Source organism: Calliphora vicina, chromosome 2, assembly GCF_958450345.1.
Source record: "Calliphora vicina chromosome 2, idCalVici1.1, whole genome shotgun sequence".
Taxonomy (NCBI): Eukaryota; Metazoa; Arthropoda; class Insecta; order Diptera; family Calliphoridae; genus Calliphora; species Calliphora vicina.
This window is the reverse complement of record NC_088781.1, coordinates 132591136-132603166: the sequence shown is the minus strand read 5'-3', so window position 1 is coordinate 132603166 and position 12031 is coordinate 132591136. Positions and strand designations below refer to the sequence as shown.

At 22.3% G+C, this 12031-nt stretch overlaps 1 protein-coding gene across 1 annotated transcript in view; it reads left to right on the top strand.

The window, feature by feature from the left end:
• Nckx30C overlaps positions 1-12031 on the top strand; it is a 219254-nt gene that overhangs the window by 110856 nt on the left and 96367 nt on the right. The window contains exon 3 of the mRNA XM_065500403.1: positions 8563-8788. Within this exon, the coding sequence (XP_065356475.1) occupies positions 8563-8788 (226 nt within the window). The remainder of the gene's footprint in view (positions 1-8562; positions 8789-12031) is intronic.

The following is a 12031-nucleotide window of genomic DNA, read 5'->3' as shown; positions in this document are numbered from 1 at the left end:
AAAGATATACTTCCATTATATGGATGAATGTTCAAGCCATTTTCTGAGGGGGACCTTGTATGGCGACTAGGGACAAATGTTGCCCGATTTTCTCCATACCTTAGAGTATAATTTCTGAGTACTTAGAACTAAATAGTGAAAAATTTTATCAGTATTGCCGCATAATCAACATATTTATAACTGCTCAAACAGTATTGAGGGAGGACATTTGTATGGGGGGAAGGTGAAATCATGGAACGATTATCAATACCAAACAAATCTTATCAACAGAGAGTATTTCAGTTTAATTCCAGCCAGCTAGCTTCTTTCTTTTGGGATCTAGCGTATTATCAACAGACAGACAGATGGACGGACATAGCTAGATCGTCTTAGAATCCTGTGAGGACCCCGAATTTTTCTTTTAATCTGGAACTTTGCAATTACTTTGATGTATTACAAACGTAATGACAAAATTAATTTAAAAATATTTTACTTTTTTAGAGTTAAATAAAACACATATTAAAATCATGTTAATCATGTTAACATTTATCATAAATTATTGGAATTTAAAAATTCCAGAAATTCAGGAATAAAAATAAAATTTTTATTTTTATATCAAATATTTTTCAATCGTTTTTTGTCTTATATTAACAAGCTTAGCTCGTTTTGCTGCTGAAAATTTAAGAATCTTTCAATTTCGTTAAATATTTGTGAAACTTAGTTTCTAAAATTTTTTCTCATTTAAGTTGGCTGTGTTTAAGCTACTGTTAAACTTTTCATATTTAAACTTATTATGTCTTCATACCAAATTCCGAAAGCTTAACTCCAGGGTTTTTGATGACTAAAGTTTTGTTCAGATTGGTTTAAAAGTTAAGAAGTTATAGGTTTCTTTAGCTTTAGAAGCCCTTGTGGCGTATGATTAATATTAATTAAGAGGTTTGTTTAAATATCTCTTCGTAGTTTTTAAAGTTTAAGAGCTAAATAAGTTTTTTAAATGCCAAAAGAAAGCTAAATATATAAGTTATGAGAAACAGTTGATAGCAATCAATAATTTTTAAATTATTCAGATATTAAAGCTTTTTAAGTAGATATTTTTAAAAATAAAAAAAATAATTTTATTAAATTTAAATAATAAATTAATTAAAAATTCGTGACTACTATTAACATTAATAAAGCTTAATAAAATTCATTATACATTTTTGGATTTTTCAAAAAAAAAAAAAAAACATTTTTGTAAATCAAATATTTCTTAAACGTTTTAAGGTATTTTATCACTTTTAGTTTGTTTTGTTTTTTTTAAAATATGATATCTTTAAAATCCTTACATAATTGTAAAATTTTGCTCCTAAATATTTTACCAACTAAGTTGGTTCTGTTTGAGCCACTGTAAAACTTTCCATGTTTAAATTTTTTGTGGTTTCATGCCAAATTCCGAAAGCTTAACTCCTGGTCTTTTGATGTTCAAAGTTTTGTTCTAATTGGTTTAGTAGTTTTGTAGTGTTATGCTTATTTAACTTTAGAGACAGGTGTGGCGTATGATTAATATTAATTAAGAGCTTTGTTTATATATTTGCTAATAGTTTTAAAAGTATAAGAGCTAAATAATTTTTTTAAATGTCAAAAGACGGCTAAATCTTTATGCTATGAGAACCAGTTGATAACAATCAATTATTTTAGAGTTAATCAGATTTTTAAAGTAGATAATTTAAACAAAATAATAAAAAAAAAATATTTTTATTAAATTTAATTAATAAATAAATGAAAAATTCGTGACTGATATTAATGTTTATAATATTATATATTAATATTATAAAAATAAAATGCATTCTGGATTTTTCAAAAAAAAAAAAAATATTTTTTAAATCAAATATTTCTTAATCGCTTTAAGGTCTCTTTTACCTGGTTTTGTTATTAAATTATGGTATCTTTAAAATCCTTACATAATTGTAAAATTTTGCTCCTAAATATTTTTCCCAACTAAGTTGGTTCTGTTTGAGCCACTGTAAAACTTTCCATGTTTAAATTTTTTGTGGCTTCATACCAAATTCCGAAAGCTTAACTCCTGGTCTTTTGATGTTCAAAGTTTTGTTCTAATTGGTTTAGTAGTTCTGTAATTTTATGTTTATTTAACTTTGGAGCCAGGTGTGGCGTATGATTAATATTAATTAAGAGGTTTGTTTAAATATTAGCTTGTAGTTTTTTTTAAACAAACTTCATTTTCAGCGGGTGACTGAAATAAGTTTGTTTTTTGTATAGACTGTCAGACGGTCAGCCCTACATTCATATATATGTATTTCTATATGTGTTTAATGCGATTGTATTAATTTATTCGTAAATGCATTTAATTTGTAAATTTATTTTTTTTGGTTTTATTTCTGTTTTATTTATTAAATCAATGAAACAGAGAGTTGTTTGTAGGGGTGGATTAAAAAATGATTTATGATATAATAGTTTTGTATTTAAATTATAAACTTTACTAAAAAGAAATTTAAATAAAATGCTTAAGCAAAAGTCTATAGATAAACATTTTGACTATGTTTATTTTTCCTTTAATTATAGGTTTAAGGCCTTATTCATAATCAATTTTTAAATTTATCAAAGGTTTATAAAACAGATTTTGTATGGAAATTTTGTTTTATAAACCTTTTATAAATTTATAAATTGATTATGAATAAGGCCTTTAATTTATATAAAATTTCTTTCTTTATTTTTCTTGTAGTTTTGCTATGTGTTAACAATTTTTTTTTATTTATAATACATATAATTTTAATTGATTTAATTTGCATTTACCAGTAGCCATTGAATTTTATACATCTTGTTTTCTATTCAAGAATATATTATTAGCATTAAGTATCTTTATATAAATAAATGTAGTATAATTTTTATTTGAGTTACTTATGTGTTATAATTTGCATAAAGAAAATTGTATTACTTACACACATTCTACACACATTACACTGTCATCTTCATTGTTAAACCATAAGTTAGCTCAATGCAAGGAAAAATACAAGTAACTTAAAATAACTGAGAAAGAGAAAATAATTTGAAAAAAACTATTAGAGTCTTTTCATTCTTTAAGGACTTTAAAATTGTTTTAAAAACTATTTAATTTAAAGTATTTTCTAAATAAACTTTTTATATTTTCCTTAAAATAGAGAAAAATTCTTTTCCCTAAAAGTATACTTTATAAATTTTACTCAAAATAAAAAGTTTTTACTAATAATTTTTACCAAAAAAGCTTTTGATTCAAGTACTTACATAACAACATATTTATTTACATAAAGAAGCCTTCAAAATACCAGAGCTGTGTGTAAAAGCTCTCTTATTTCTCAACATTACCAAGCTTTTATATGGAAATATTTCTTCCGACAAAGCATCGTATAATAGCTGTTATCCAAAAAAGCTTTTTACATCCCATTTTAATAGGGAAGCGTTTTAATTAAAAATCATTTGTAGGAAAGCTTTTAAAAAACGTTTTAGAGAAATGTTTCTAAAAAGTACTTTTAATAAAAAACTATACTCAAAAGCTTTTAAATGAAAGTGCATTTACATAACAAACTGTCTTTAAACTTAAAAATTGTGTACAAAATCTTTTTAGTAAAAACATTTTGCAAAAAAGCTTTTTATTATAAAACAATTATAAACGATTTTTAATAAACTATGCTTGTACAAAAGCTTTTAAATCAAGAATCTTTGTAATTGGGAATACCTTTTCTTTGCATAAAATTGTTTTACGAAAAAACAATCTTAAAAACTTCCAAATCAAATATCTAAGTAGAGATACTTTTAAATGAAAAAGCTTTGTAGAAAAGCTGTTCAATAATAGAGCTTTGTGGAAAAGCTTTTTAATATACGAAATTTTAAATAAAAATGTTTGAATTGTAAATACTAGAAAATATTTTTAATAAATTTTTTTAGAAAAGTTTTTATTAAAAAAATCTTGTAGTTGAGCTTTTAAATAATAAGCTTTGCTAAATATAGTTTAGGTAACTTTAGCTTTTTATAACAGCTAACTTTTATATAAAAAAGTTTTCAAGAAAAGCTTTTATATTTAAAAAGTTTATAATAAAAGCTTTTATTCATAAAAGAAGTTTTTAGGAAAAGCTTTTATAAAACAGTTTTTTAAGAAAAACTTTTAAACTAGTTTTTAAGAAAAGCTTTCAAAAAAGTGTTTAGGAAAAGCTTTTATAAAAAGCTTTTATTTATAAAAAAGTTTTTAGGAAAATATTTTATAAAAAAGTTTTTAAGAAGAGCTTTTATAAAAGGTTTTTAAGAAAAGCTTTTATAAAAAAGTTTTTAGGAAAAGCTTTTATAAAAAGCTTTTATTTATAAAAAAGTTTTTAGGAAAAGCTTTTATAAACAAGTTTTCAAGAAAAGCTTTTATAAAAAGTTTTTAGGAAAAGCTTTTATAAACAAGTTTTCAAGAAAAGCTTTTATAAAAAGTTTTTAGGAAAAGCTTTTATAAAAAAGTTTTCAAGAAAAGCTTTTATAAAAAAGTTGTCAATAAAAGCTTTTATAAAAAAGTTTTTAGGAAAAGTTTTTAGGAAAAGATTTTAAAAAAAGCTTTTATAGAAAAAAAATTAAGAAAAGCTTTTAAAAAGTTTTTAAGAAAATCTTTTAAAAAGTTTTTAAGAAAAGCTTTTATAAAAAGTTTTTAAGAAAATCTTTTATACAAAAGTTGTCAAGAAAAGCTTTTATAAAAAGTTTTTAAGAAAAGCTTTTAAGAAAATCTTTTATACAAAAGTTTTCAAGAAAAGCTTTTATAAAAAAGTTTTCAAGAAAAGCTTTAATAAAAAGGTTTTTAGGAAAAGCTTTTATAGAAAAGTTTTTAGGAAAAGATTTTATAAAAAAGTTTTTAAAAAAAGCTTTTATAGAAAATGTTTTTAAAAAAAGCTTTTATAGAAAAAGTTTTTAAAAAAAGCTTTTATAGAAAAAAAATTAAGAAAAGCTTTTAAAAAGTTTTTAAGAAAAGCTTTTATAAAAAGTTTTTAAGAAAATCTTTTATACAAAAGTTTTCAAGAAAAGCTTTTATAAAAAAGTTTTCAAGAAAAGCTATTATAATAAGAGTTTTTAAAAAATCTTTTTTATTAACATACATTTTGTAATAAAAACCTGGTTCAAAATTAGTTTTAATAATGAAAGCTTTTAAATAAGAAGTTGTCTTTATGAAAATGCTCCTTTATAAATAAAACTAAATTAGCTATAAAAACATCTTACATCTTTTACACTTGTAAGATTACACAAGAAGCTTCTTAACAAAATATAATTTTTTTCAAAAAGCTTTTAAATAAAAACTCTATTTCCAAAAGCTTTTAAATGAGAAAGCTTCTTTGCAAGGTTTTTAAATATGTATGAAATATTTTAAAAAGCTTTTACATAAAAGTGATGTCAAAAATTATTCAATAAGCTTTTAAACTATAAAGACTGTAAAAGAATAATAAACCTTTTTCAAAAAGCTTTTTAATATAAAAAATATTCTTTATAAAGTTTTAAATATAAACAAAGTTTAGAAAAGCTTTTCAAATTTTGTTTTAATGACAAACTTTAATGATCATGTAAGGAATAACAATATTGTCGGATTCCTATAATTTTAGTTGATTTGTTCATAAAAGCTTTAACTCATTTAAACATTAAATACACATACATACAAACAATACATAATTTCATTTCATTTGGTATGAAAATTCAACAAAAGAAACATTATTCCTGTAATTAAAAGTTACTGTTAAACTAGAAATTAAAAAAAATATTTAAAAAAAATATAATAATAATTGTTTTAAATAATTTGCCAATGTTAAATTTGTTACTTTATACTCAAGCTTTTTACCACTAGTTCCTTATCTAAACATCTAAAAAGCATCTAAAGCTTTAAGTTTTCCCATTTTAATCTACATATCTATATATAAACAGCTTGTTTTAACTGTAAACTATTTTTAAAAGCTATATTAAGCTTTTCTTAAGCTTTTTTTTCCTTAAAACTTTTCAGTTTATTTTAATCTTATTTCTCATTCTATTCTAATTTCCTTTATTATTGTTTTCATTTTGTTTTGTGTTTCTTTACTCAAAAAAATTATAGTAAACAACTCTTAATGAAAAAATAAATAAAAAAAAAATATAAGAAACAAAAAAACCTACAAGTACAAAAGGAATAATGAAAAAGAAATGAAATAAATACAACAAAAACTTCCCACTGCGCTTTTATATTTAAAATAAATATTTTAAACAAAATAATACAATGAAAAAAATATTTTATTTTCTTTTTGGTTTTAATTTATTTAGTTGTAATGTGTACTAACAACAAATTTATATTTTTTAGTTTTCTTTTAATTCTTCAGTTATTCACTTTTTTCTCTTTAGTTAGAAATAAAAGCTTTTAAGTGTTTTTTTCTTTCTTATTGTTTTATGTTTTTTACTAAATGTTGAATTGTTTAATGGATTTGTTTTGAGTTTTTTTTTTAAAAAAAAAAAAAATTATTTGAATTGATTTGTGTGGTGTTTCAGCAAAAACTTATTTGAAATTATTGTTTTAAAAACCCAACAAACTAAATAAAAGCTTTCAAATTTTTATCAATTTTATTTAGATTAGATTTCAATAAATTTTTGCCTTCACTACCACGTTTAATTTTATTTTTTTTAGTTTTCTTTTTCTCAAAAATCAAATCGTAATGCTTTATTTGTTCACTCACCAAAAATTACTAAGAAAAAAAAAACAACTATAAAACAATGCAAGCTTTTAATACAACAAATTCAAAGTTTTAGTTTTATTTATTAGTTTTTTAAGTTTGTGTTTGTTTTATTTATCTTAAAAATTATAATTTTATTCAGTGTTTAGTTGTTATTTTGTTTTTTTGTTTTGTTTAACTAATTGGCAGAAATCATGTATAAGTTTAAGATATAATGATAAAAATGTGTTCAAACAGAACTTGATGGAAAGCTTTTTTGTAAAAAAAGCTATAATTTTCTTTTTTACAGCAATTCAAATTTTTACTTAGAGTAACATCAGATAATCTTTTGGAATGAAAGGTTTTTATATAAAATAGCTTTTATAAGAAAGTTTTTAAGAAAAGCTTTTCAAAGAAAGTTTTTGAGAAAAGCTTTTATAAGAACGTTTTTAAGAAAAGCTTTTATATGAACGTTTTTAAGAAAAGCTTTTATAAGAATGTTTTTATAAGAAAGTTTTTAAGAAAAGCTTTTATAAGAAAGTTTTTAAGAAGAGCTTTTATAAGAAAGTTTTTAAGAAGAGCTTTTTTTGAAAAGATTGTAGTTAAAATAAAAGCTTCATGAAAAAAGCTTATCACAGGTTTTATATAAAAATTAAAAGAAAAGCTTTTAGAAGAAAGTTTTCAAGAAAAGCTCTTATAAAAAAGTTTTCAAGAAAAGCTCTTATAAAAAAGTTTTCAAGAAAAGCTTTAATAAAAAAGCTTTCAGGAAAAGCTTTTATAAAAAAGTGTTCAAGAAAATCTTTTATAAGAAAGTTTTCAAGAAAAGCTTTAATAAAAAAGTTTTCAAGAAAAGCTTTAATAAAAAAGTTTTCAAGAAAAGCTTTAATAAAAAAGTTTTCAAGAAAAGCTTTAATAAAAAAGTTTTCAAGAAAAGCTTTAATAAAAAAGTTTTCAAGAAAAGCTTTAATAAAAAAGTTTTCAAGAAAATCTCTTCTAAGAAAATTTTCAAGATAAGCTTTAATAAAAAAGTTTTTAAGTAAAGATTTTATAAAAAAGTTTTCAAGAAAAGCTTTTATAAAAAAGTTTTCAAGAAAAGCTCAAAAAAAACTTTTATATAAAAATGTTTAAAGGAAAGCTTTTATAAAAATGATGTAGAAAAGTTTCTAAGAAAAGCTTTTATTTAAAAAGATTTAAAGACAGGCTTTTATTTGAAGTGAAAGCTTTTTAATGTAAAAAGACTTTTTTATATAAAAAGCTTGATAAACGTTTTTATATGAGAAAGCTTTATAAGAGCTTTGATATAAAAAAGCTTAATAAAACCATGTAAAAAGCTCAGTAAATATTTTATAAAAAGCTTTTAAGAAATTTTTTTTATTTAAACTATGAAAAGCTTTCATAACAAAAGTTTTTGGTCAAAGCTAAAAATAACTTTTAAAAAAAGCTTTTATTTAAAAAAATTAAAAATATGTTAAAATGTATCTAAAAGTATATAATAAAAATTAAATTCCAATTCCTATTTACGTTTACTAACAACAAAAGCTTTTTTCTTCCCATAAAGCTCTATTTTCTCCAAAAACACACATTTTTATCGTTAATTCTTTTACATTAATATTTTTTTGTTGAAATGTTTAAGTCTCTTCTTTTGAATAAACACCAAAAAGAGCTAAATATTTAATAACATAATATCTTTTTTTCTCTCTTTTTGCCTATACTTTCTTCTCTATCTTTCTCTCTCTCTCTTCCTATTACTCTCACCCTAAATGCATTAATTTCTAAATAAAAACAAAATTAAACATCATCTTCATCGTAATAACTCATCATCTATATTTCTGTTTATTTCTCTTCCCCCTTTATTCTTTACTTTTTTCTCTCTTTCTCTCACTTTTTTACTCTTTTACTGTGTTGTCTCCCCTTAAAAAAGGGCAATGCTGCCAATTCTTCGGAAACCTCAATGGCCACACAGCCTGGTGGTTCGGTAACATCGAGAGCGGCCTCGGAGTCAAGATCAGGACCACCTGGATCCAGTAGTGGTGCTGGCACTACAGGTAATAGCAGTGGTGGAAATGCGAGTAGTACACAGACTGGTGCAAAATTTCGTCATGGCCTATTGCAGCTTATGATTCACACAATAGATCCGCTACATGATGGTGAGTTCATGATGTTTCCATAGTGTTTTGCACACTCACTCACTACTCACACTCAGACACAACTCACTAACACATCGACACACCACTCAGTTCCCCCCACCCCACAAACACTACTCCCCCTAATTAAAACTGATAAACTCACCTCAAGACACTTTTCACCACAATTGATCCCCATGAATAACCTTATCAAATACCCCTTACCCCCCCCCCCCAAATAAAAAGAAATAACCCCTTGTTTATATTAATATCAAACCTCAAACAAATATCAGTCAGTATTCATTTTCAAAAGCTCTCTCTCATTCAGTTTTACCCCCAAAAAAAAAAATTACAAAATTTGTTTGAAATTTATTGTTAAAAATTACAGCAAAAGTTCAAATAAAACCAAAACAAAAAAAGAAAAGAGCTCAAGTTTTTTTTACTAGTTATGCAAAATATTTAATTCTTAACCAAAAAAATAATAATTAAACAGTTTAAGCTTTTTGTCTAAAATGTTTATGAAAAAAAAATTAATATACATAAAAAAGCTTTTAGTGTAAATGTTATCATTTGCTTTATTTTGAGTTTGAGTTTGTTACGAAATTGGAAAATTATTGACAACTATTCTTTTTAATTAAATTGCTTGATTCATGTGTTAAATTAAAAACAAAACAAAACTTAAATAAATAAACAGATTTTAAATAATTATATGCAGGGTGATTAAACAAAATGAATATAAAAAAAGACAAGAGAAAACTTTAAAGTTTTGTTAAATAAAAAAAGTTTTGCCAAGAAATGTTTGAATGTTTTTGGAAATACTTTAGCAATTTTGATAAAAGGTTTTAGCAAATACAAAGTGTATAGTTGGTAAATGAGCTTAAAAAAATTAAAGTTTATTGTAGTAAATATTTTCTTATGTTAATTAAAATAGTTGTTATTAAATTGTTTTTCTTTGTAAATAATCTATCACTAATGGTGTTTTACCAAAAAAGAGCTACATTAAATACGAATTATGAGCAAAATTAATTAAAAGCTTTCTAAAACACAATTCTTTACAAGCTTTTGTTGGCACAGAAAATAAATGGTTAATTTTTTTTTAACGATTTGCTATGTTTTAAAACATTATTAATTGCAAAATATGTAAAAGGTTTTCAAAATTTTGCTAAATGCTTTTAAAAAGTTTTTCTAGGTTTCAGAATAAAAACAATTAAAATTTATTATGGAATAATTAAATAAGTCCTTTTAGAGATTACTTTAAAAAAACATTTGAAAACAAAAGTAAACCTATCAATTTAAAGATACTGTTAAAAAAGCTCTTTAGAAAAACATAAAGAAAAAGTATTCAATACGCTTTTTAAGAAACTTTTAAAAAAGCTTTGTAGAAAAAATAATACATTATTATTGACATAATCATTTAAAAAGCATTCTAAAATATCATTTAATCAGTTTTCTAAAAAAAGTTGCCTAGAAAAAGTATCAAAGAGTCTTCTTAGAAAACTTTTAAAAAAGCTTTGTAAATAAAAACATCAAATTATTTTTGACATAATCTCTTAAAAGCTTTCTTAAATATCATTTAAACTGTTTTCTAAACATAAAAAGCTTTCTAAAATGATTTTAAAAAACTCCAACCAAATTCGTAGTACAGCCTTTTAGTATAACCTTTAAAAAAGCTTTCTAAAATATCGTTTAAATAATTTTCTCAAAAAAATAAAAAAAGCTTTCTAGAGTGTCTCCTTCTAGAAATACCTATAAAAAACTTTATAACAAAACTCTAAAGGACTTTAGAATAACTTTCAATTATAGATAAACTTTTAAAGAGGCTTTTTACAAAACTTTTAAAGCTTTCTAAAATATCATTTAAATAGTTATCTAAACAAACTTAAAAAGAGCTTTCTAGAATGCCTCTAAGAACTCATTCTGGAAAAACTTTTAAAAAATCTTGTAAGAAAGCTAACAGCAATTTTAAACAAACTTTTTAAAATCATTTTTAAAAAAGCTTTCGAAAAACTTCTTAGAAAACTTTTCAAAAGCTTTTAATTTAATATTTTAATAATTAATTAAAGCTTTTTAGACCAGATATCATAAAAAAATTTAAAAATAAGCTTTTAATAATGCTTTTCAAAAACTTTTAAATAAAAATCTTAAGAAAGCTTCCTTACAATAACTTCCTAGTTAACTTAACTTTTAAAAAGCTTCCAAAAAAAATAAAGCTTTCTGGAAAATCTTTTAAAAAACTAAAAAAGCTTTCTTCTTTAAAAATGTTATAAGAAAATGTGATAAAATCTTTAAGAATCTTTTTTAAAGAAATATTTTTTTTTAAATAAATAAACTTTTAATAAAGTTTTTCAAAAACTTTTAAATAGTTTTCAAACAAAAATCTTAAGAAAGCTTTCTTACAATAGCTTCCTAGCATAACTCGTTTATAATTTTACAAAAACTTTTAAAAAGCTTCCAAAAAAATAAAGCTTTCTGGAAAATCTTTTAAAAAACCAAAAGCTTTTAACAATAAGATTCAAAAAACTTTTTAGAAAAATTAAAAAAAAGCTTTCTTCTTTAAAAATTTTGTAAGAAAATGTGCTAAAATTTTTAAGAAAGCTATTTTAAAAAAATATTTTTTTTTAAATAAATAAAGTTTTTCAAATACTTTTAAATAATTTTTAAACAAAAATCTTAAGAAAGCTTTCTTACAATAGCTTCCTAGACTAACTTGTTTATAATTTTACAAAAACTTTTAAAAACCTTCCAAAAAAAATATAAACCTTTCTGGAAAATCTTATAAAAAACAATAGGATTCAAAAAACTTTTTATAAAAATTAAAAAACGCTTTTTTCTTTAAAAATTTTATAAGAAAGCTTTTTGAAAAAAATAATTTTTTTAAATAAAGAAAGTTATTCAAAAACATTTAAATAGTTTTTAAACAAAAATCTTAAGAAAGCTTTCTTACAATAGCTTCCTAGAATAACTCGTTTATAATTTTACAAAAACTTTTAAAAAGCTTCCAAAAAAAATAAAGCTTTCTGGAAAATCGTTTAAAAAAAACCGGAAGATTCAAAAAACTTTTTATAAAAATTAAAAAAAAGCTTTCTAGAAATAAGTTTTAAAAATTTTATCAGAAAATGTGCTAAATTCCTTAAGCAAGCTTTTTTAAAAAAATAATTTTAAGACCTTTCTGGATTTTGGAAGAAACTACTCAAAAGTTTTTCTGTGAATAATATATACTTATTAGAAAATCATTTTAGAATAAAAGCTAGATAGCAGCAAAAGTAT